Source organism: Equus quagga, chromosome 7, assembly GCF_021613505.1.
Source record: "Equus quagga isolate Etosha38 chromosome 7, UCLA_HA_Equagga_1.0, whole genome shotgun sequence".
Taxonomy (NCBI): Eukaryota; Metazoa; Chordata; class Mammalia; order Perissodactyla; family Equidae; genus Equus; species Equus quagga.
In genome coordinates, this window is record NC_060273.1 from 30,711,685 (window position 1) to 30,737,777 (window position 26,093).

General features: G+C 54.6%; 1 protein-coding gene across 4 annotated transcripts in view; it reads right to left on the bottom strand.

The window, feature by feature from the left end:
* MAD1L1 (mitotic arrest deficient 1 like 1) overlaps positions 1-26,093 on the bottom strand; it is a 413,365-nt gene that overhangs the window by 250,864 nt on the left and 136,408 nt on the right. For all 4 annotated transcript variants that reach the window (XM_046666480.1, XM_046666481.1, XM_046666478.1 and 1 more), the window contains one exon: positions 2,440-2,584. In XM_046666480.1, the coding sequence (XP_046522436.1) occupies positions 2,440-2,584 (145 nt within the window). The remainder of the gene's footprint in view (positions 1-2,439; positions 2,585-26,093) is intronic.

Here is a 26,093-nt window from a genome sequence, read left to right on the forward strand (position 1 = left end):
TGAATGGCACTGCAGTGAGTGTGGGGTGCAGACAGCTCTTCAACACAGTGGCCCCGTGTCCTTCAGACGAACACCCAGAACTGGGGCTGCTGGAGTGCACAACAGCTCAACCTTCCCTTCCTGGAAGAGCCTCTGCCCTGTCCTCCCCTTCACTGGCTGTCGCAGGACCTCGTGGGACTGTCTGCACGAGACCCCACCAGGATGAGGCACTAAGCCACTTCAGCGTCAGACACAGCCGGCACGCTCACAAGACACCCCGTGGTCATCTAGCCTGAGCTGTTTGCTCTGCAAACGGGAAAATGGAGACCCAGCAAGACTAAGCGACTTTCCTGAGGTCACAGGGAAAAGCCCTCCCACTGGTCACCCCAGGAAAGCTCGGTGCTCCCCCCTCAGAGACCCCTGCCCACCCTGTGTCTCTCACTCACAGGATGGCACGTCCAGACGCCCCACTGCCCCAGCCGCACACAGCCTCGCCCCGGCTCACCCCTTCCCTGAGCTGCTCTGTTGTTCAGCCATCCTCGCGCCCACCTGTGACCCGGGGCGGGCACACCTGCGGTTCTTGAACCACCTGCAAGCCGGGCCCCCAAAACTGAAGTCATCGTGTTCCTTCCAGCTCCCACATATCCGGCATGACCTGGCGGCACTGCTAGCCGTGGCACTCTACCACAAGGACAGGTTTTCCACTCGCCCCTTCACAACAATGAACCCGCAGGTCTCAGCTGAGCCACCAGCAACTCCAGAAACTGCCGTGTGATGAGCTCCATGTGCTTCCTTCACGACTGGCCAGTGTGTGCGCTTGCCACTCTCGTCCCCTTAGACTGTAAGCTCCCTGGGGGCTGTGACCGCACACCTGCATCCTGGCCCCTCGTGCAAAGCAGACACCGGCAGACACACAGTACATTCGAGAAAGAAGGGAAGGAGGAGTGAGGCCATAACAGGCTGGCTCCATGTAGCTGGCCACAGCCAACTAGGCACCTGGACGGCACCCTCTGCTTTGGGGAAAGGCAGCTGACAGCTCCGGGTGGCAGCGTGTGAGGACGTTTTGGGGATGCCTCCCCTGCAGGACACCAGCAAAGCCAGGGCTTCAGAGGCAGCACCTGGGGCCTGTGTGGAGAGGTGGGCCAAGTCTGACCTGGGAAGCCTCTGGACCCAGGGCCCTGAGTGACACAGCAGGGTTTTAGTAACTGAAATATGACTTGTTTTTTAAAAGTTTCATAGGGGCTGGCCTGGTGGCGCAGTGGTTAAGTTCACATGCTCTGCTTCAGCAGCCCAGGGTTCACGGGTTCGGATCCTGGGTGCAGACCTACACACCGCTCATCAAGCCATGCTGCGGCGGCGGCCTACACACAAAAGAGAGGAAGATGGGCGCAGATGGTAGCTCAGGGCCCATCTTCCTCACAAAAAACGAATAAACAAAGAATAAAAGCTTCACAGCCAGGAGGTCCCAGCAGCTAAGAGCCTAGATTTTCATCACAAATGGTGAAGAACAGGAGAGCGCTCGTCAGACACCACGCCTGATACTCCCAGGTGGGCCATCTTCCCGAGGCTGGGGCAGCCCCGCAACACGGGCTTGAGGACAGACGGAGGACTCTCTGCCAGCAAGCCAGACACCCTCGCCCCCACCTAGAGAGCATTTGGGGACAATGTTGGTCCTTTCCTTCCACATCGGAAATCTCAGCCTCCAAAGCAACATTTTAAAGAACGCTCTCTCACACAAAACCCTTAACTCACGCTCCAGTGAACTCTGCTTATCGAGCCAGACATCAGGCACAGAACAATTAGAGGGAATCAGGCCCTCACAGAAGAGGCCAGGAACGAGAGCACATGCCACCCAGTGCATTTGCGGGTTTTCATCACAAACCCTGGGCCACAGACCCACTGCGCTTTACCCTGCGCTCATGGGCATCAGAGGAGGAAAGGCTGCCCCCATCCCCCGGGCCTAAGGGAGGGCTGACCCCACTGGGGGAGACACATGGGCTCAGGGCCAACACCAATAGCCCAGGTCACCGGGGAAGGCCAGCAGGCTCTGCCCCCCAACCAGGAGGGGACAGTGAAGTGCTGGAGAGATGTCTGGAAAGGCCCCATGGTCCCAACAGGAAACAGCTGGGTTGGGGGAACTCGCTCTTGCATTTGAGAACCCTCCCGGTGATCCAGGATAAACTCGCAACTGACTAAACTGCCAGGATGCTCCTCCTGGGGAGGGCACGCTCCACTGAACTGACATGACTCACAGGCGGCCCACAAGCCAGCTGACCCAGAAGTGGGGCGTGAGTCACGGGGGCCAAGAAGCAAACTGAGTTTGGCAGGGATCTTGACAAACGTGGGGCCTGGAGAGAAAAGACTAAGAATGGACATGGGGGCCGCACTGGGAGCCGCTGACCTGGAAGGCAAGCCCTCTGCAGGCAGGACCGGCCTGGCCACCCCCGCCACGTCCCGTACCTTGGTCAGCAGCAGGACCCGCTTCTGAAGTCTCCGGGCCAGAGCCTCGTGCGTCTCCCGCCTCTTCCTCTCCTCCAGCAGCTGACTGCTGACCTGGCGCACCTCCTCCTGGAGCTGCTGCCTGACCTTCTCCAGCCCCCGGGCACTGCAAGAAAAAGCGAAAGGCAGAGCAATGAGGCCTGGCCACAGGACAGCACCCCAGCGACGGGCCCCCAGGGCCAGGACGGCACTCTGACTCAGGTCCCAAAATAGAGCCGCACGTGCAGCCAGCTCACTGTCATTTCCTCACTTCTGAATAGCTACTTAAAGCCTTTCAGGAGTTTCTGGATTTCAAACAGACACCAGGGTGATCCCAGAACACGGCAGGCAGCGGGGGAGGGGATGCTCACTCCACACACAATGGGAAAAATTGTCGGCGGTGGGGCGCTTCGGGAGACGGCACTTCTGAATGAGCGCAATCACCAGCGCCAGCACTTCCCTCCGAATCGCAGTGCTGCAGATGTGCAGCGTGGTGTGGGGGCCACTCCAGAATCACTGTGCAAAGGCGAACACCGGCAAGACCTCCAACACGGGGCCCAGACGCCTCCTGTGGGGCTCCTCCCAAGGGGCCAGGCTGGGACAGGCCTGCTCCCGCGGACCCTCGGCGGGCTGACGCTTCCTCTCCATTCCACTTTACGCACCTCCTGCCCCTCCACGCTCCCAGCGCCTCGACCTCAGTTCACGCACTCGTCCTTTCCCACCTGCATTACTGCTGTTGCAGTAACTGCCCCCTGGCCATGCTTTCAGACCCCAGATAAGGACGGGACCCTGATGCAGAGGCCTCTCCCACTCCCAACCACCCACACGCTGACATCCCCACTTCTTGGCACAGCAGCCAAGTGCCTTCAGAGTTCGGTCTTCGCCTCGCTTTCTCTCACTAAGCCATCAGTCCTTCATGGTCCCACCCCAGGGCTATCCTCTGCACCTGGCTTGACCCTACACGTTCCTTGGAAGCCAGCCCAAGAACCACAGCAAATGGCAGCCAGGGCCCAAAACTAGCGGGAAGACCCCATGACTCCCATGACTCTGCACCCCCAATGTTGCCTCCCCCCAGGCCCACAGGTAGACTCCCCCGTGTGCGTGCATGAGGGGACGATGACCAGGATGACTCCCAGGAAGGGATCTCTGTAGAGGGACCAAAGGGGAAGCCATCCTGGGAAAGCAGCCGAGCCTGCAGGTGGGTGTGGGGCCGGGCGCATAATCAATTGTGGGTGGGGAACTAGGTGTTCATGCTATTGCTTTAAGTAGAGGAAACCTCTGCCAAAAGGAAAGTCTTAAAATCTCAAAAGAAAAAAACAGAAACAGGACATTACTAGGATTATGTTACAAGGTGACAACTGTAAAGTTTACCTGAGTTGACAATCAGTGAGAACAATGACACTGCTTTGAAAATGTCCAACTTCAGATGAGTGGCTATGGATGACACCTGCAGTCTGGTAGCCTTCTTGCCATCCAATTATTTCCTTTTTGCTTTAATTACACGATTCCAAGGAAACTTTAATTCACAGGGATGGCAGAGCACACTTTCTCTCAAGTGGCCTGCAACGTGCTCATTTGTTCTGTTTCACGTCTGAGTGAGTACTGGGTTTTTCATTACAATTTAGTCTAATTCTTTAAGCAGGTAAGCAGAGTTTGAAAACAGATCCTTACAAGAGACTCGGCAGAGAGCCCCTCTCTGGGCCACCCGAGACGGCCCACAGCAAGGCCTCAGACCCCCCGGAGCTAGGCCAACGCTCTCACTTCACGGGCCTCACATTTTGTCTTGATGGAGCCATGGCAGTCTTACACTAATACTTAACCCAACCGCACAGCTGGCCACCTGCACCTGCCACCTCTAGGTGCTTCATAACCAAAAGCATAAAATAAAAAACAAGTACAAATACTCATTTGAAAGAGACATATTAAGAGGTTATTTTCAGTTCTAGTTCAATTCGGAACTCTTTATAGGCCAATAATCAAGGGCTGTGAAATGGACCCCAGAATCCTCGAGTTCAGGTGGGGAAATGTGCGAGTGCTTCAAATCACCGTTCCACCACCATGGCTTAATCAGAGACTGGCCCTCCTACCCGGCTCAGGCACGCAAAGGCAAGAATGTGGCCAATGCCATCTTTCAGGTGACTAGGCTCAGGGGGGAGGGGCTGCTCTGAGAAGCTGTCCTGAGCTCACACTTGTTGGGGACAGCCTTGGGGGTGGCTGACAAAGCCCAAGCCCCACAGTTTCAGGAGCATGATGCACTCATATTGTGTGGGGTCAAACTGGAGGCCTCCCCACCACAAGTAGGTCAAGTATACCACAGAAGGGGTGACTGCTGCCCGCCCGTGCAGAGCTGAGAGTACCCCCTGGCACCAGGGACCTGGGCCCAGGGCAGCAGAGCTGGGGCAGGCCTACACAGGACACCTGCATCTGAGTCTGCTGGCTGTCAGCTCCCTGTGCAGGTCCCTGAAACGCTGGGGGGCCTCAGCCCCTTGGGAGGAGGTGACAGGGAGTGCCCAGCCCAGTCCTAAGATGTCATAAAAACCAATGCGTCACCTGCAGTATGCAGCGCCAGTCGTGTCTGGCAGCGCCCCAGGAAGATGACAGAGCCCCTCAGGGCTTTGGGGTTGAGCCCAGGTTGGCAAAGCTCCGATGCCCGGCTAGAAAGAAAACCTGTCTCTCCTGATGACAAAATGCTTCGCATGCAATCAGGACGGGAAGGAATGAAGCCGGAGGGTACTCGACCCTGAAGGACGCCGCACACCAGCAGGGTCAGCACCGGGAGGGCAGCCCCACTGCAGACCCGGCCTGAGCGCCTCCCGGCCGGCCCGGGCCCACAGGACGAGCCCTCTCCTCAGGCCTGCTAGCCCTGCATCACCCCACATCCCCACGGCCTGGCATGAGGCCTGACAGTTCTCACGTACTCAATTTTTTAACAGACAGAGCTAGACCTAAAAGTCCAACTTCAGCATATTCCAGGAGACGGTGCTGCTGAACACTCTGTAGAGCCTCGCTCAGGACCATCAGCGCTCAGATCTACTCATTCATTCACTCAGCGTCCACGGAGTCGCAGCGACAAGCTTCCCCAGGCCCTGGAGAAACAGCAGGGATCCACCACCAGCACACGCCCAACCACACGGCTCTCGTCCCAGGGTGTGCACCTCAGGCACAGACACCTGCACATGACAGAAGGCAGGTGACACCAAGTGCCGCTAACCCGGAAAAAGCTGTAGCAGGGAACTGGAAGGGAAGGAAAGAGACCCCTATGGTATGAAGGAGGCAGCAACTTCAGGAAGGAGCCTCCACTCCTTGGGCTGTGAGAACCAAGGGAAGAGGGTGCAACCATTAAATCTAGACACTTAGAGAACGGGAACTTGGACCTCTGGGGAGGCACCGCCGGGGTCAGACCCAGGCTTCGGAAGAGCACCAGCCTGCTGAGCTGGGGCCCTGAGCGCCAGGAAAACTGCGAACGGGCATCAGCTGCTGCTGGGAGTGACGGCCACTAATCAGGGAAGCGAAAGGACGCCAGCGGGCCCATTCCAGGAAAAGGAAGGAACACGCCCCTTCCTCCTGCCAGCCCTGCCACATCTCCCCTGCGTCCCCACTGGACAGGCCACAGGACGCCAGCAGGAAAGCCGAGCATGGGAAAGGGAGGCTGCTGTCCACAGAAATAGCAGGAACTACAGTGGGCAGAGGAGGGACAGGAGGCAAATCGAGGTCCGCTGGGTCGCCTGGAGAGAGGACGTGCAGGGGAAGAGGCGGAAAGGACCCAGAGGCAAGGACACGCCGGGTCGTCAAGGAGGGGCCTCTGACTCGGGGACCCTCAGAAACCACAGGGAGAAGAGCGGCCCTCCAGAGGCGACAGCAGGCGACAGGGTAGAAGCTCCCCGAGGGCCCAGAGCCGCCTGGGAGGGGCATGGAGGGGTCAGAACAGGTGCAGAAGGGAAGCGCACGAGGAGCAGACTGGGAAGGGCGCAAGATAAAGTGAGGAGAACTAAGGCAGCACCGGCCACCTTCTCAGGACGTCCGTTCAGTACCAAGGAAAGCAGCAGCGGGCTGGCAGATGGGGGTCAGCAGCCAGGAGGGGTTCACGTTTCATACATAATCCCATGGGAAGCAGAGCAACAGCACGCGGCAGGCTCAGGGAAGGGGGCCGGAGCGCCGCAGGACAGAGGGAGGACAGAGAGTGAGGCCCTCGGGCAATGAGAGTCACTGGACCGTCCGGCACAGGCAGGGGCTGGCCTTCCACACGGAATCCAGTCAAACTGCCCCAAATGAGATTTTCAAACCACCTGCCAACAGGTGGCCTCCCTGATCCTCGATCCTCGCACGCCACTGGGGCAGGAAGCACTGATGTGGGGCCAGAAAGGGACGTCTGCAGCTCTGCCCACACCCGGGAGGGACCTCCCTGCAGCGCGGAAGCGTCTGGCCTGCCAAACCCCAGAGCCCTGATCCCCAACACCAGCACCCCTCTGCCAGGGACGTTCTCTCCGTTCAAACTCAGCCTTTCTTGTGAAGTGAAGAAGAGAAAACTCATAAAAAATTAAACCTCGAGTTCCATGCTTAAGTTGAACTCTGAGGTCACTGGCATTTCCGAGAACCTTTGGGACTTCAAAATGAAGTTCTCAGTTCTTAAAGGAGAAGTCGGGCGTGTTTATCGATCAATGCCTTTTCGAGCTGGTATCTGCTGACGGAAACAAGGGCTGAGCCTTTGAGAACCCATCTTTGTACTCCGATGGGCCACTGCAGTCCCCTTAATGGAATCTTCATCAGAAAGCTCCCGGCCCAAGAATAGCGGCCTCCAAGCAACAATGAAAGGACACAGCACACTCTGAAGCGGCGGGAGACGTTTTAATGACCTTCTTCGAGACAGCGCTGATTCCGGCTCTGGCCCCGCAAGACCCGGCCAGTCCCACGGTCTCTTTGTCTACCTTCTCCCAACTCCAGCCTGCCACCCCGAGCTGTCCTCGATGCCCAGGAAAGAGCATAGGTACCAACAGCTGTCACAGACGTTCCCTGTGACAGAAGGCCCGAAGGCCTGGCCATCACCTCTGTGGAGCAGACAAGGGTGGTGCTGTCCGTCCCAGGAAGGACAGTCACCCCTGTCGAGCCCTGGCTCGAGGCTTGGTGTGGGGCGAGGGCTTCATGCTAACTCTTGCCTGGCACGTCAACACAGAGGGTGTAAACACGCCAACGGCCACAGCCAGACCCAAATTCAGAATAAGAACTCTACAGCGGGTCAACCTTCGAATCCATAACACTTGGAAGAGACGTTCACATGTAAGCATGGACCACACTGAGAGCTGTTTCTGACAAGTGCCCAGGGGCACTGCCCGGACTGCACACGTGAGCCCGCTAGAGGTCTCCAACAGGTCAAGCTGTAAATACGATGGCACTTGCACACGGATTCCGAGTAATCACACTCTTGAAGGAAGCTAGGAAACATTAAGAAAATTTTACTCACACTTCTGCAAAACCCCTAATGCACCTGACTCTTAGGGCTAGAGGAACACATGCAATCTTTAAGCTCTCCATTTTACCAACAAGCAAATCCACTTGAGGCCGCTCTGCCCCAACCAGGACATGGGAATGCCCGCCTCCAGTTTCTCCAGCACTATGCCCCGGGCACCCCATGGGGCCACCAGTCAGGCCAAGACAAGCCACCATCAAACAGGTGACTCAGCTCTCTGTCTGGGGCATAAACGGCCAGCTGTGCTATGTCAGGAAGGAAAGGACACACCCAGGCCTGGACTCAGCCCGGAGGACCTGCTCTGCACCCATCTGGTGCTCAGACGTCATCTCCTCAGCCCTCCCCAAGACTGTATGGGGCGGGGGGAGGAAGAGGAAGTCTTGGCTCCATTGCAGCTCATCAGCGAATCTTCAGAAGCTGAAAATTCTAGAAGTCTGCTTGTTGAGCAAATGGCAGGGAAGGGCTGTGAAAAGGACAGGGCAGAGCTAAGGTCCCAGGAGGGGACAGTGGGTAAGAGCTGGCTGGTCCGACACGGTGAGTATGATTGGCACGTAGGTCAGGTGCTGCTCCCAGGCCCAGGACCCCCGCCCTGCGTGCCATCAGGACTCGGGGACACGACTGAGCTGCAGCACGTACCAAAAGGATGTCAGAGTTTCTGCTGACAGCAAGGTCACCACCAGCCCGACAGGAAAGGGCAGCCAAGATGCCCCGGGGCAGCAGGTGAGGTGGGGAGAAGCAGCAGGAGATGAGACCCAGCCAGAGGGAGCCTTTGAGGCACAGGGCACCATGTGTGCAGAGCCATGAAAGGGACAACCTGGAGGGGCCCAAGAGCAGAGCAAGGGGCAAGCAAAGAGTGCTGGAGGCCTCCCCGTCTGAGGAGAGCCTGGGCGGGCCCAGGGGACGGCACGGCAGCTGGCTCCCACACTGCCTTCAGGTGGTCTGAGAGTGACAGGGAGAGGGCCGTTAGACTCTAGTGATGAGAAATCTCTCGCAGAGCCACCCAGGGGTGGACAGGGCTGCTTGGTGAGTGGTCGGCTTCCACCCAGAGGGGCTTCAGTGACAGGTGACCTACTATTCAGGAGGCAGCCTGCAGAGCGGCTGCGGCACTGAGGCCGGCTCCTGTGCCACAGAGATTTCCTCGCGGTCTTAGGGTTATTCTGGAAGCTGCGGCCTGGAGGGTGAACAGCAGATGAACCGCACAACTCCAAGTGCAACAAAACACCAAGCAGCAGCAGACAGCGTGCTAACCGGGAGAGCACTCGCCCACACCAGGCCGGCAGGGAGGAGCCGTGCCACGGCGGCCTCCTCGCACCCATCCTGTGGGACTCAACCACAGGCGCACTCCCGGTCCTCCACCAGGGTGTCCGTTTCCAAATATGCTTAAGCAGCACCCGGAGTGAGGAGGACTCTCCAAGAAAGGCCCCGCCGGGCGGGAGGAGCGTGCTACCAGCTGCAGGAGCAGAGGCCCCACGCCCGCCCTCCAGGAGGGGCCAAGGCAGCCACAAAATGCTGTCCCAAGGCCCTCACTGCACAGGGCCACAGGCCCAGGTGGGTCTGCCTCGTCCCATCCTAAAGGCCACCGCAGGAAGCTGTGCTGCACAACAGCAAGGAGAGCTCACAGCAAGATCCTCACACCCTCAGCTGCGTCCTCAGCCTGGGCGGTCTACAAGAGCATCTCTGCAGGAAAGATGAGAGAAGCCCTGGGGGCGTGGGCCACAGGCCAAGGAAGGACAGGGCCACGGTTCACACAAGAGCCTTTCTGGAGGGAAGACCTTCTGAGGGAGGCGCTGCAGAGGCAGATGAGGAGGGACCAACACCAGAAGGGGGATCTTGAGACAACGAAAACCAGCCGAGGTCAGCGCACAGAATAGGCGGAGAGGCAAGGGAAGGAGCCGGGCCCGGGCCACAAGGCTCCCAGGCAGGCTGCCGCCCCGTGAGGGAAGGCCGGACTCTGCCTCGACCCCGAGGGTCTGCTCTTGCTCGAATCTTCCTACCCTTGCGAAGGGTGTCACCACTTACCAGCTGCACAGGCTGGAACCCTGGTGCTACCTTCCAGCCCCCCTGCCCCTCTCCACCTTGCCAGGCCTCAGCAGACCTGACAACTCCCCCTCCACAGGTCCTGAGCCCAGCTGCTCATGCGTACCGCCAGGCTGGTCCCAGCCGCCCCTCCCCACTGGCCCCCACTGCAGTCTACCCATCCCATACCCCCCTGACCAAACATGCAAACCCACCTTAAAAGGCAGCCCCAACATGCCACGGCTCCTTTTCTACCAGCCGCCGGCGACAGTCACACGCAAACAGCCATGTGCAGGCCAGACCCAGCTGAACTCATCTTCACCCCCCTCCCCGCCTCCGCCACTTCCACCTCCGGCAGGGATGTCTTCCAGCCAGTCATGCCACCTCTGCAGGGCCCAGCTCTGCCCCCAGGTCATCGCTCGTGCTGTGCACACAGCCTGGAAAGCCCTGCCATCCGTCTACTCACGAGCACGCTGGAGCCTCAGGTGACGCCCACCTCAGGCCACCTTCCCTCCTGCCACCGTGCTCCAGACCCTCCCAATCTCGCGCGGGGCCCGGTCTTGTCCTTCACATCACCGTCTGCCTCACTGACGAGCGTTAGCTGTCAGCGCCTCTCTCCCCTCCGTGTCCACCAGGGCAGAGACGGTGTGTGTACTCACCACTGCACACCCGCAGTTCACAGTAAGTCTGAGACCGAAGTCCAAGTCCATGGAAAGCCGGGGCTCCTGGACTCATCAAAGAAGAGAGGAGACAGGCCAAGAGAGGAATGACAGCAGGGCCAACCAGGTGATGCGGAATTCACGATCCCACAGGGAGGGGACAGGCACGTGGCAGGGAGGTTCCTGGGAGTGGAAAGCAAGGGACACAGACGGGGTTCAGACTGTCTGAGGGGGCAGGCAAGGGCAGCAAGCTGCGCAGAGATGCCCTGGAGGCCAGGCTGAGGGGGGGGTCTGGCCTGCCCCGCTCTGAAGCATCTGCCGATGAAGAGCGCTAAGCGAATTCTGAAAGAGAATGACTTCCTGAGTACCCCCCGCAGAGATGTGTGCCAGGACGGCGTCCCAAGCCCTGCGTACACATGCTGCAGCCACAGGGAACATGGGCCCGGCCACATGGACAGGGCACCTGGCCGGGAGTCACACAGCAGCTCCACAAGCACTGGTTTCAGAAATGCTCCCCCAGAACGCAAGGGTCCCAGAGGAGGGGCCACACCCAGGCTCCTATTGCCATGTCCCTACCAAGCCAGTGAGCGGTGCGGCCTGGAGGCCAGCACCGCCAGGACGCAGTCCACTGCAATCCCGGGGCGCTCATGACAGGGGAACTAACAGCGACTTCCAAGAGGAGGGAAGCAAGGAAACAGCCGCATCTGACTGCCAACTCCTCGTTGATGAGGGAGACACTGATCTCTGCCTGCCCAACAAGACACGTGCACGTGCAAAGCCGGGAGCTGGCAGAGGGAATTCAAAGTGTGAACTCCCCTCCCCTGCCCCTGCTTGCACAGGGGCGGGGCGGGGGGGGCGGGGGGGGCCGGGCGGGAACCCACCCTCCGTACTCAAATGGGCTGGAGAAGCGAGGCTGGGCTTTCCTGAGTGCCTGAGGAGGCGGCCTTGAGAAAGAGTTGGTGGGGACTGACATCACGATTTACCTCTCTGAAACTTCCCGTGGGACTAAAGAAACAAGCAGAAGAGGTCAGGAGCCAGGAGTGCCGTAAGTCTCAGAACTCAAAGGACGCTCTTACAACCGGATCTTGCTGAATGCCCACAAGAATCTGAGAGGAGTGGGTATTGCTACCGTCATGTCCCTATTTCCCCAATGAGGGAACGAGCCTTGCTGGAGTCACAGAGCTGGGAGGTGGCAAGCCAGGCTCCTATGCAGACCCAGAGCCCCGTCTACACATGGGGGTGCCCTCTCACCGCGTGGCCAGCCTCAACCAACACCATTGAGATCAGGTCTCGGGTACAGTAAGGGGACCACAGGCTCCATTGGTCTTGCCAAGTGGTAGGTTTGGCATGTGGGGAGATGGCAGGGGACCAGAGACAGGAGGGCAGGCTGTGGGCAGTCTGCCTCTCCGGGTCCTGCTCCTTGGAGAGGGAGCAGTGGGCCTTGCCCCACACCGCCTGGGCCCAGTATGGCACGCAGCTGTCTTTATTTACACCATCTAATTCCAATCTTAAATGCCTCCAAGCGTCACTGCACATTTCTCTGAGAAAAAAAAATCCAAACAGCGGAAACAAAACCAGAGAATAAGAAACACAAAGGCTGAAGTAATTACCAATCAAAGGAACGGCCAAGGGAGCAGGCCACAAAGCTGCAGTCTGGCCTCCCAGTCATTTCTGCTGAGCCACCTCTGATGCGCTCTCCATTCCTAACATCTCATCAATTCGAATCACCAAATTCAATTTGCATTCCCAAATAAACAGAGGCCACACAGTAAATACTCTCATCTGACCTTGAAATGTGAGAAGGAAAATTACCCTTTGCAATTTCAATTCAATCCCAACCGTAATGAATAATCCAATTTAGCTGATCAGTTACCAACCTGTAATCGCATGGGTGGGGCTGCCTCCAAATCGCAGGGGTGGAGAGCCCACACAGGCAAGCCCGGAGCACCCCAGTGCCGGGGCCAGGCACACAGCAGAGTAAGCTCCCCGGCCCCAGGCCACTGAGACCCAGAAAATGAGGACACAGCAAAGGTCAGAGGGTAAGTCAGCCCCCCAAGTCCTACTGAGCAACTGCCCATACGCTAGAGCTCCAGCCTCCAAGAGCCAGCAGTCTCACGGGAAAGTGATGGTAGACAGATAATTAAGGCCACCACTACACCCAGGGTGATACAGAGATGCAAAAAATAAACAAGCTTCAAACACTCAAACCAGCCCCAGACAGTGACCTGAGTAAACACATGCTTAAAACAGCTCTGCAAAGACGTCCAATATCCTTGTCCAAGCAGCATCACTGAGTACTGAGCCTCAGTTAATAAACACTGAGCTTCAGGTACTAAGCATTGAGCCTCAGGTACTAAGCACTTAGTCTCACGTTTCAAGCACTAAGCCTCAAGTACTAAGCACTGAAACTTGGTCACTAAGCATTGAGCCTTCAGTACTAAGCACCACATCATAGGTACTAAGTACCAAGCCTCAAGTACTAAGCACTAAGCTTCAGGTACCAAGCATCCAACCTCAGGTACTAGGCACTAAACCAAATGTGGTCTCTGCTGTAAGGCAGGGAGGGTAAAAAGATAAGAGCATAGGGAGTTTGGGGCCTAGAGAAGCATCTGCCTTCACAGACACCTGGACAATCTTGGTCTTGATAAGAAACATTCATGAAAAAGAGGCAGAGCACACAGTGAGGAAATGTCAGCCTCAGGCCCAGTTCTCACAGCTCTGTCTCTCTAGAAACCTTGACACATCTATGAAGCGTGGACAGTCCACATGAGAGACATGCAAGAGGACACTGTGGTGCAAGCATGGACATTTGAGTCTGGCACATCTGGACACGATGCTGCCCCTGCCATGACATGCTCTGTGGCCTGGCGCACACGCCTGTCTGAGCTCCAGCTGCAGAAGCATAACTCAGAACAACAGCACCTTCCCTGGGGGTACGGATGCAGGTGTAAAGGGCCTTGATCCACGGCTCTCAGCGGCAACAAGATGCACCCTGAGTGTGGAGAGGAGGAAGGGAGGCAGGCAGGGTACACACAGAAGGGCCCCCAGTGGCCAACATTCATACTCACCCAGGGCACATCTGTGACTTCTGCTGGGCCCGGCTCCAGGTGGGAGCCCAAGAAGAGACCCCAGGTCAGGACCTTCCATCGTTCCATCTCCCCAAGAGACCAGAGAAGGCCATGCTGCTGGGACACATAGTGGAGCAGCCCTTATAATATAACTCCTGGAGGTGAGTCCCCCCACGCCAAGGCAGGGTGAGGCTGATGCACACGTGCTCCATGGAGGGTGCCTGGTAGCTGCTGATATGTCACCACTTGCTTGCTAGAACATTATGGTCCACCTCCTCCTAGTGGCACAAAACCAAACCTCAAATTCAAACAAGGCCATTTAAAGAGGTATGGAATGACCGCCAAAAATTGGATGCTGTGGGATGAGAAAAATAAATTACCCCAAATTATCCCTGCGTCTCCCCCATCCACCTGGAGTGGAGAGACTGTGCACGCCCAAGAGCTGAGCGAGGAGGCTGAGGGACGCACTATTCCTGCATTCAATATAGGGAGCACGCCTGCGTGTCCAGCCTTGGGCTTTGCTTCAGAAATAGACACAAATAAGACAATACAAAAATTTTTTTAATATCACGGCTCCTGCCCTCAAGGAGTTCACCATCTAGTGCAGGAGACAGACAAAAAACAGAGGTACAGACAATCAGGGATGTGGCAGATGCAAGACGCTGGGAGGGAAAAGAGAATTAGGCCCAGGAGGAGGCTCAGGCCCCACGCGCGGGGAGCTGGGCTCTGGCCCGACGTCTCCGAAGCCGTCCAAGCCAGGGCAGGAGGCCAACAGAAGGACCCGGCCAAGGAGGGAAGAGCCCCAGCGGACGTGTGGGAAGTAGGGGCTGTGAGAGCGGGACAGCCGAGCGGGTAAAAGAGGAGATGGCATGATCTCCCTGCATCTCCCTGCGGAGGCGTCCAATAGCCCAATTAGTGACTCTGATGCTGAGGTTCCCAACATGCCCGCGATCGATCGCAGCGCATCGGCAAGCAGAGGCGGCCTACCTGCACTCGATCGACACCGCACCCCATTACAGTCCCGCCAGCTGCCTTGGCAGTACCTGATTAATACAGCCCATTCTGCCTGTTTATTTTCCCATCGATTTTGCTGTCCTCGACCCAAAGCACAAGAACTCAATAGTCAGTTAGGTGTGGTACCTTCATGGGCATGCTGACATCCACTGTCTCCTGGACTACTGCTGTCTCCCCACTGGAGAGGAGCCCCCACCAGGCATGCAGATCATGGGCGCTACACGGGGGCTCCCCTGCGGGAGGAGCAATGCCTCTCTGCATGTGATACCCAGGGAACCATGGCTGACAAGCCCCCTAAATGCTGTCACTCCTCTAATAAACATCTCTAAAGCATTTCCCATGCTCAAATAAATGAAAGGAGAAAATGAGATTTTAAAAATTACTAGTTTCTCTTTTATCCTTTTCACTGAGAGGTGAGAGTAAGGGGAGCATCTGCTCACCCATCACTATGTCAACACAGTAACTCACTTATTAATCTCACTTCCTCCTCACCCCAGGCTCGGGGGCTTGGAGAGTTGACACTTGACTTGAGAAATGCCAGCTCTAAGTAGTTTATTTCCTCTTGAACTTTAAGAACTGACTGAGACAGAAATGACCTTTAAAAGGCAGGGTTAGTGCTCGTCGGGACTGCTGGAGGGCTGCTCTGCTTACACTTCGGGAGGGGGTGCTGGGTAAACGCCCCCATGCTCGGAGGGCTGGCTGGCGCTCACAGGGGGAGGCCGCCGCGCCGCCCACCGCACCTCTGCAGTTCCAAGGCGGGTGTGGGTGGAGGAGGCCGCGCGGGGGCAGCGTCAGGGGACTCCAAGTATAACAAGACGACCACCTGGACGGAGCTCCCTGGGGCTGGGGTTGAGGAGGCAGGAGCACTGCAGGTGGCAGGATCTGGGTCAGACGTGGGTTCCAATCTGGTCTCCCCCGCTCACCAGCGCAGGACGGTGAACCGAGGAGACCAACAGAGGTGTCTCCAGACTCTTCAGATCGGGAACAGCTTTTTGTAAAGAAACTAAGGGATTCCCTGACGCATTGCAGGCACTCCTTTCCAATCTTCCAAGTAATTTCTGCTGATCAGCTTTCAAGTGTCTATGGGGTACCTTCTTATGGACTTGCTGCCGAGTATCCTAGGTGACAATAAAGTGAAAACAGGAGGTCTCTGCCCGAGGAGCTCTGCTGTTTGTTTAGTGAGAAGGCAAGGCTGCGGCCCAGGAGCCAACAAAGGCGCTCAGACAGGAAAGGCAGTGAGTCTCTGGAAGGGCACATGAGCTCGGACACGGTGGGGAAGGCTCCCTGGAAGAGGTGTCACTCAGAGGCCCTAGTCACACGCCAAGAGTGAGTATCAGTCTGAAAGGAGGACAGCACAAATGAGGCGGCAATGCTGGGCAGAGCCCACCTAGCGCCTGAGATGCAACTTCATGGCACAGGGCAAGCACCACACAGGGTTCCAGAAAAGGCAGTAAAAAGACACCAGAGACTCCCATCTGGGGTGAAACCTAACCACAACAACGTGCACCGAGACCAAGGGGCCTGGAAAGACGAGCCCACCCACACCCACCCGCGAGTCAGGCCAGCCAGGGAAGAACCGCACAGGGACCGCCAGGGATGCAAGGGGCAAGGATCAAGAACCGGAGTTCATCTTGGGGAACAGGGAGGAGTCACCTCATCACCAGCGTAGTGACTCCACGGGGACTGCCCTCCGGGTGAGGCCTGAGCTTCAGCACAGCCCCCACTCTGGGGAAAGAACCCTGCAGGACACCGACACCCAGGCAGATTCCATTTCTCGTTGGAAGTTAACAGAAGGCCATCTCATCCGTCCGCCCCATGGGTGCTCTGAGGCCCAGTGCCGGGCAGGGGGCAGAGGGGCACAATGGAGCGGCTGTGGACATTCAACTATGTTCAACAGACTCTGGTCAATGCAATTCAGCGGCAAAGTTTACAAGTGTCTCAATAGAGAGGGTAGAAAAATAAAGGTCTGGTGTAACAATGAATACTTACTTAGTTTTCTGAAATTCTGGGAGGAGAGGAGCCTGACCAACCGTGGGGACAACCACATCAGTGCCAGGAGTGTCACATGGCCCCACCACCAGGCGTGGAGGGGTCGGTGACCGTCAGGTCCTGGGAGCGGCCTCGGGTCCCCATGCAAGCCGGACATGAGGGGGACCGCGGCAGGAAGCGGGAGACATTTCCAAGGAGGCATGGGCGGTGAGATCATCGCGCCCCGTATCTGTGCCCAGCACCGCAGTCTCCCACAGGCCGGGCGAGAGGGCACGCTCGGCGGCTGCGGCGCTCACACCAAGCTGGCCCATCAGCTGCAGCAGACTCGAGACGAGCCGGGCGCCGACAGCAGACCTCCGCCATTCACCCGTGCCACTCGGGGGAAACTCAACCCCAGGGCAATCCCCTTCTGAGAAACAGACACTGGAGTTTAGCTCACACCCCCCGCAGCTGCACCTCGGCTTCCCGCCGCCAGGCTGCAGGCAGCACTGGAAGTGCGGGAGCCATCGTGGGACTCGGAGCAGAAAGAGGAAGGAGCTGGAACAAACAGCGGGCCTAGGTGAGGGCGTGACTGTCACGGAGGGGACCTGCACCCTGGGACCCTCGGGAGCCGTGCGCCATGTCGGACACAAGAGCGCTTCAACAGCGCCACCACCTCCTGAGCAACAGCACCCAGCAAGTGCCATGAGCGTCACCTGGTAGCATGTACGGTCTATTTAATGTCACCCACCTGGCCAAGCCAAGTCTCATCATCAGCCCCGGTGGAGATGGGGACGCCCGGGCTCTGGAGAGGAAGTCAGTGATGCAGAGAGAGTGCCAGCTCAGTCTATCTCAGTCCTGACCCTACACCAGTCGTCACTAGCTCACACAGGGAGCCACGGACTCACTGTTTACTGGCCAATAAATTGATGCAAACTGAGCACCTACTGTGTGTCAGCCACCAAGCCAGGCACAGGAGATACAACGGTGAATGCCCCAAGGAGCTCACAGCAGAAAAGACACACGTCCTGGAACACACAAGCAGTGCAAGCGCCACAGGGCCTCGTTCTTGCCTCTCACGGCTGTCCCCAACCTCGCTCCCCAGCCACACAGCCAGCCCTGTACCAGGGCCCACAGGGGCAGGTGTGCAGCCCACCCTTCCCAGCATTCCTCGAGGCCTTCTAACCCCCCTGGTTCCTCCCCGGGCGATGTCCACCCTGGACGTTCTCCCCCATAGGGCTCAGCACAGGCCACAGTGAGTCTCGGGCATTCTCTGCCCAGCTGTTACAGAGCCGCTGGATGAAAAACATTGACCCGTATCCACAGGCCGGTGTTGGGGCTGAAGAAAGTGTCTTACCAGCAGAGGCCAAGAGGACGGGCAAAAGGATTTAAATTCCATAAAGTGCTCAAAGGTCCAGCCTTGCTTTGCCCACAGACACAAGACTCCAGCAACCAGAGAAATACAGAGACCTGCTACCAAAGCAGAGACACGGACGACCAGCCGGGAGAAGGCCCATGTCTGTCTCCCGTGTGGCTCTGAGCTCATCCTGAACATGACCCCACACATCAGAGACTAAGCGCTTGTGACTGAAAGACTGTCTTCTGTGAAATGACCCCTTTACAGCAAATTACACAACTGGGCATTTCAAGGGAGAAACAGCAAATCGAGAGTACCCGCTGCAAGGCCCCTGTTTACACATGAGGGACCGAGCTCCCAGGAGCCTGAGCGGATGGCGTGTCCCCTCCCCGAGGAGCTCCCAGCACTGAGCTCAGACTCTGTTCGTCTTCATTCCACTCCAGCACGGACCTCGCGCCAGGAGCACCCTCCGCTCACCTTCACCTCGCCCCAAACGGCCAGGGGCCAGAAGACCCGCCACACGCCGAGGCCTCCCCACCCACCCGACTTACACACAGGGACACGAGCTTACTTCAGGGGGCATCTCCACGAGCCTCATTTGCTTCTCAGGCATCAATTAACATTACAAAATCTTTTGAATAACTGACTCTGTCTTCACTGAGATAAAATTTACATAGCATCCACTATTTTAACCATTCTAAAGTAAACAACTGAGTGGTTTTCAGTCAAGTCACAACGCTGTCTGAAGATGGACACTAATTTAAGAAGATCTTCACCACCCCAAAAAGAAACCCCGCACCCAGGAGCAGTCCCTGCCCACCGTGCCCCGCCCCCGGCCCCTGGCGACCACTCATATACTTCCGGGTTCTACTGCTTCGCCTGCTGGGCCATGTCGTGTTACGGGAAGCACACACACTGGCGTCCTCCACGAGGTTCACCCTTACTGCCCCCGCATCAGCGCCGCAGTGCCTTTACGGGTGAGCAACAGCCCACCGGATGGATGGCCCACAACCCATCTGTCTATCCATCCGCTGATGCACGTCTGAGTTCTTTCCGCCTTTACCTGTTGTGACGACACTGCTATGAACACTCAAATGCAGAGTTCTGTGTGAACGTGTTTTCAGTTCTCTTGGATATATGCCTAGGCGTGGAACTGCTGGGTCACATGGTCACTCCACGTTTAACGCTTTGAGGAGCTGCCAGACTACATCCCACAGTGGCTGCACCAGTTTACGTCCCCACCAGCAACCTATGAGGGTTCCCACTCCTCCACATCCTCAGCAATGCTCATTATTTTCTGCTTTTTAAATTACTATAAAAAGTATTCTGTAATAACATATAATTATCTATGTAACTTTATTGTTACGTATGACATATAATCATCACCACCCTAGCGGGGGTGAAGGGCTATCCCACCGTAGCTTTAATGCTTTTTGTGTGCTTGCTGGCCATTTATAGAAATGTCTACTTAAGTCCTTTGTTCCTTGCTTTTGTGGTAAGATATACATAACATAAAATTTTAAGCATTTCTAGGGGTGCAATTCAGGGGCATTGGTACATTCACACTTTTGTGTAACCATCCCCACCGTCCATCTCCAGAACTTTCCATCTTCCCAAACTGAAACTCTGTCCCTATTAGCTCCAACTCCCATCCCCCTCCCCCAGCCCCTGGCGCCCACCATTCTACTTTCTGTCTCTGAATTTGATGACTCTAGGGACCTCACATAATATTTGTCCACTTGTGACTAGCTTATTTCACTTAGCATGATACACTCAAGGTTCATCTATGATGTAGCATGAGTCAGAATGCTATTCCTTTGCAAGGATGAACAATATCCCATTGTATGGATAAATCACATTTTATTTATCCATCCATCCATCAACGGACACTTGGGCTGCTTCCAGCTTTTGACTATTGCGAATAATGCTGCTGTTTCTGAAGACGGGTGTACAAGTGTCTGTTCAAGTCACACTGTCTTCCACAGCACCTGCACCATGTTACATCCTGCCAGCAAAGCACAAGGGCAGAATTTCTCTGCATCCTCACCTACACTCGTTTCCCATTGTTTTGATAGCAGGCGTCCTAGTGGGTGGAAACTGGTGTCTCACTGTGATTTTGATCCCCGTCTCTCTACTGATTAGTGATGCTGAGCATCTTCTCATGTCCTTGTTCGTCATTTCTATGTCTTCTTTAGAGAAATGTCTATTCAAGTCCTTTGTCCATTTTTAAATTGTGTTGTTTGTCTTTTTGATGTAGAGTTGCAAGAATTCTTTATATATTCTGGATACCAAATCCTTATCAGATACACGCTTTGCAACTATTTTCTCCCATTCTATGGATTGACTTTTTACTTTCTTGATAAATGTCCTTTGATACACTTAAGTTTTTAACTTTGATGAAACCCATTTTATTTATCTTTTCTTTTGTTGCTTATGCTTTTGGCATCATATTTAAGAAACCATTACCCAAAACAAGTTCACAAAGATATATAACACCAACATTTCTTCTAAGAGTTTTATCGTTTTGGTTCTTGCATTTAGGCCTTCAATCCATTTGAGTCACTTTTTGCACATGGTTTAAGACAGGGATCCAAATTTATTCTTTTGAAGTTGTCTTAGCACCCTAAAATGAGGTGGGTGTTAATTCCTAATTAGCTGATGTTAATTCCTTCTTTAGACGTAAGGTAGAATTCACCAGTGAAGCCATCTAGTCCTGGGCTTTTCTTCATTAGAAATACTTTGGTTGTTGATTTATTATTATAGGTCTATTCAGATTTTCCATTTCTTTTGAGTCAGTTTTGGTAATTTGTGTATTTCTAGGAATTTGTCCATTTCATGTAGATTATCTCATTTGTTGGTATACAATAGTTCATAGTATTCTCTTATAATCCTTTATATTTCCGTAAGGTCAATAATAATGTCCTACTTTCATTCCTGATTTTATTGATATGAGACTTCTCTCATGTTGGCTCAGTCAGTCTAGCTAAAAGTTTGTCAACTGTATACATCTTTTCAAAAAACTAGCTTTTTGTTTGTTGTTTTTCTCTATCATTTCTCTAGTCTCTATTTTGTTCATCTGTAATCTTTAGTATGTCCTTCCTTCTGCAGTTTTTCCTAGCTTGTTACGAGATGGAAAGTTAAGTTTTGATTTGAGATCTTTCTTCTTTTTCAATGTAGGTATGTACAGCTATCAACTTACCTCTGAGCACTGCTTTGGCTGTATCCCATAAGCCTTACGTGTTATGTTTCCATTCTCGTTCACCACAAAGTATTTTCTAATTTCCTCTGTGATTTCTTCTTTGAGTCACTTGTTATTAAGGAGTACGTTAATATCTACCTATTCGTAAATTTCCAAATTTCCTTTTGATTGAGTTCCTGAACACTGTTCCACATGCACTGGAGAAGAAGGTGTATTCTGCTGTGGAGTAGATGCCTCCGTGTAAATCTCCTCGTCTACAGATGGGGCTCAACATCCCTACCCCATGAGCTTCTTACACAAATTCAAGGAGAGGAGGTGCATCGTGTCACCATAGCCCCACGTGCACAGTCAGTGAATCAGAGTCCACATCTGTGGGCGTGGCAGAAGGCAACACTCGAGACAAACTCAACAGGCACCGGTGCTCAGCCCTTGCTGATCCACGTGCTGGCTCATCAGTGAAAAATACTCACCACGCTGACACCAAGGTTACTCTGATTTACCAGAAAAGTCTGACGCAGAAAGGGGATCCAACTTCTTGGCAGGCAGGAAGCAGAAGTCCCAGAAACACAGACAGGAGCAGGAGTTTATGTGCACGTGCCCTCAGGGACGCAGCCCACAGGGGCAGAGGTGAGGCCCCACAGACACAACGAAGGGCAGGCTTCCGATGCTTCTGGGGTGACACTGCTGGGCACCTTCCGCAGTACCCTGTGGGCGTCCCACAGACACTGAAGAAGAGTCACCATGTTGAAAGCTGTGGGCTTGTCTCAGTGAGTCACTCTCCTCCCCCCTCCTGTGCACACATCACCACTGCCTTTCAGGAGAAGCCGTCCCGCTCAGCAATCCCAAAGGCATACTGCACCAAGCAATAGGAGAAAACAGGCTGGTGACAAAGAAAAGTGCTTCTCTTTACACAAATTCTTCATAGGAAATGGATTTCAAAGTGGCCATCTGTCGATGAGATTAGCATCCCAAAGCTACACAAGCAAGGAGCTGAGCCCAAACTTCATCACAGTGTAGAAAAGGCCCCATTTAAATGATAATCATGTGAAGTGCTTAGGAGGCATCTTAGAGAAGAAGATCCCCACGGCACTCGGGCTTCCAGGCAGGGCAGTGACTCCGGGCCGGGCCAAGGAGAGCTGGACCACACTGCTCCTCTCTCTGCAGGCCTCCTCTGGCCCACAGTGAGGCACAGTGAGCGGGAAGCCCAGACCTCTAAGCTGAGTCACTGAGGAGAAGAGGAAAGTAAGCTGGGGGCAGTCACCAAGTGACCACTCCCTAAGAGGGAGCCAAGGTTCCGCTTGGGGCACACCTCCCTCAGAAGGGCACTGACCGCCTGCAGCCCCTTGTCCAGGGTCTCTCCTTTCCCCCAGCCTCCACTCAAGTCATCCGCTTGTCTAGATGCCCTTTCTCTTCCCTACTGGTCTCTTCCACTGTCCCTTCAGGTTTCCTCTTCGAGATGCCTCTGGAGAATGACTCTGCCAACTGCCCAGCCCCTCCCCAGCCCAGATGTTTCCACAGCACCTCAGCTTCCTTCCATCACAGCATGCCCTATAACATGCCACTCACTTCCTGTCCCCTCAGGTGGTGTGCTGCAGGAGGGCAATGGCCACACAAAGTCCCAGCAGAGTATCTAATTCCCAGGAGGGGTCAGCAAAAAAGTTTTAAATGAACAAACAAATGAAACGAATGGCAGACGAAGAGGCCAGAGCACCTGAGGGCTGGGAGATGCACAGGATGCAGCTTGCTGCAGCAAGAGAGCATGATGTGCCTGCCATGCCCCTGCCAGCCTGGGCCGAGGAAGAGGCTGAGGCCAAGACAGCTGCAGAGGAACCCCCGGGCCCAGAACATTCAGGTCTGCTGACAAGTGAGTGAGGGGGGCCCTCAGCCCTGGAAAGACAGAGGAGTTTGGAAAGGAGGGACCACACTTAAAAGATACACTGGAAGCAATGGCCGTCATCAGACCTCCCAGGGTATGGGCGAGTGCTCCTGGGAGGGCGCCGAGAAGCCAGGATGACGTACTCCTTATCCAGCACGCTTACAAAGCACTGCTGAGCTTGGCCCAGCACCTCTGTCACAGCCAGTAAAGGAAAGGAGGCTTAGAAAGGCTAAGAAAGTGGGCTCCGTAAAATCAGAACCAAGATTAGAAACCACATCTGCCTGATTCAGAGCCCATGCTCTCAACTGTGATTTTGAACAAGGACTTATTCCTCTGTTTCATAGATTAGATGTGACTATTATTGTGGTGCACAAGATGAAATGTTAGCAGATATAGTGGAAGAAAAGATCCCAACAAAAACAACAAAAAAAGATAAAAATGAGTAAAAAGAATGGTGTAAAATCTATATGAAGATTATTTTAAATACTAAGGATTACAAAAGAAAAACCAACAAACAGGCACATTCCGGGAAAGCATCTGGGAATCAGCGTCATAAAGACGCCAACGTTCCCCATGTGGTTAAGGTGCTGCCAACTAAAACCCCAGTTCTGTGGAAGTAGAGAAACTGAACTTGAAGTTCACATGGAAAAATAAACAAACAAGATGTCAGGAAATACATTAAAAATGTAATGAGAAAGTTGCTGGCTGGGTATTTAAACCACAGCACACAGCTCCAACAACTAAAGCAAGGTGGTGTTATTACTGTCAAAACAATGACATGGAATCTGACACTCCTAATGGAGACTCAAATTCATATAGGAAATTGGCTTAGAGAAAAGACTGGCTATTCACAAAACCACGTTAGGACAACCAGGAAGCTCTCTGGCAAAAACATGAAACGAAACCTAATTCATAGCTCCTATCAAAAGACAGTCTCAGTGGGGCAAAGGTGTTAGACAGAAAACATAAAATCAAGACAGAGGAAAACACGGGAGAACATTTTAGTGACTCAGGAAAGAGAAAGTCCTTTCCACACTCATACAAAAACAAACAACACAGAAGCACTAAAAGAAAAGGCTGACGTATTCAACTAGATAAAAAGTAGAAATTAATGTGTGGCAGAAAACTTTATAACCAAATAGAGGAAAAATGTCAAACTGGGAAACCACGTTTTCAGACAAAGGGCCCATTTCCTTAAGCTATTAATTTTAGCTCCTCTAAAAATTATTTTTTAAAAAGACAGAAAAAGGGATAAAGATTATGAACAAATAGACAGAAAACTGTAACTAACAGCTATCCTGAGAGCCTTTCACAAGAGCCTGAGCAGCCCAGAGCACACGAGGAGGCACTCGACGCACTCAGTTACGGGCAGCCCATGGGAAGCGGGAGCAGGGCCTGGCCCCCACCAGGGCCAAAGGGCCGACGACAACAGCAGCGCCGGGGACAGACGAGCGCGGGCCTCGTCGTGCGGGGCTGGCAGCAGGGCAACCAGCGGCTTCCCAGCGGCTTCCCAGCAAGCTCACGGCACAGCCACTCTGCTCCCAGGATGAGCACAAGGACGCAAATGCACGTGTCCTCCAACGGACTTGTACAGGAGCCCTCTACCAGCCATACTTGTGAGGCCAAGAACTGGACCAGACCCACACTGTGGCTGGACCAGCAGACGGCACTCGACAACGGCAGAGGAGAGTAGAGGCCGCGGCAGCCGCCGGAGTCTCTTCTTTCTGGCACGCTTGGTTTGACACGTTTAAGGTTCACCTACGTCGCTGTGGGATCAGTGGTCTGTTCTCTTTCTTATGAGATGATTAAGTTCCAGAATCGGCAAGACTTATCTACGGTAAAAGAGGTCTGAACAGTGGCTGCCTCCGGTGGGGTGGGGACTGACGGGGAGGCACACAGGGGGACTTCACTTCTGGCAACACGGATAGTACTTAGGTAAAGTGTCCACGAGCTGTACATTAAGGTTTTGCATTTTACTATTAGTAAATGACACCTCAATAAGATTCTAGTTTAAAAAAATACTGTCATACCATTCTCACCTAACAGGTTCTCACCTGAGAAAATCAGAACGTCCAACTGCTCTGCCCAAGCCTGGCCGTGGGCACCTCCTGCCACGGGGACCGGCTCCCCCTCCGAGCTCCGCTAAGACGTCTGCAGGAGGACCCGGCACGACCCAGGAGCACAGCAACGCCCACTGCCTGCTTCCTTCAGATCCTATTGCCAAGAGTTTGGCAAATGAACCCACAAAGATCAGCCCAGCCCCACAGGCCGTGTCAGGCCAGGATATCTAAGAGGGAGGGGGTCAGGCCCCACAATGCATCAAACCCAAAGGCAAGACGACAGAGAAGACTCAGCCGCGGCAAAGGGTCAAAGGCATTACTGACATCGCCTCACTCGGGCCTCAGCCACAGAACTAACAAGGTCCCAATAACATGGTAATTAAAGACGAAACCTGCCAGTGTCCCTCTAATTAGAGACTCCAGACAAATGGCTCAGTCAGTGACAAGGAGCAGGACAAAGACAGAGACGGGGACAGCCAGAGAGGAATCTACACAGCTGCTGGCACTGCCTACACCTCCTCTGTGGGGCCCGGGAAATGCTGCAAACGGGGGATGGACTGGACTCCCCTTAGAGAGCTCTGCTCTTCTCAGACTCAAAGTGAAGGTGGCAGAGGAACGGGGTACCCAAAAGAGAGGGGAGGGTGCAGCTGGGAATCCAGAGGGTCACAGGCCGAGCTAAAGGACGGAGCTTTAAACACAACAAGGTGGCTCTGAGTTTGAGAAGAGCAGGGAAGAGACGGGGGCCACCCGTTTGGAAACCTGACTTCAGAGCCCACTGAAGTTCTTCCCTTTAAAAACCCCAGGGGCGGGTGAGGACGGGGTGGGGGCTGCCCACAGAGGGTGGCGCAGGGCATCTGTAGGTGACAGAACTGTTCTGTATCAGGCTGCGGTGGTGGACGCACCACGATTGGTCGAAACCCAGAGCACTGTCCACAAGAGAAGAGTTACTGTCAGC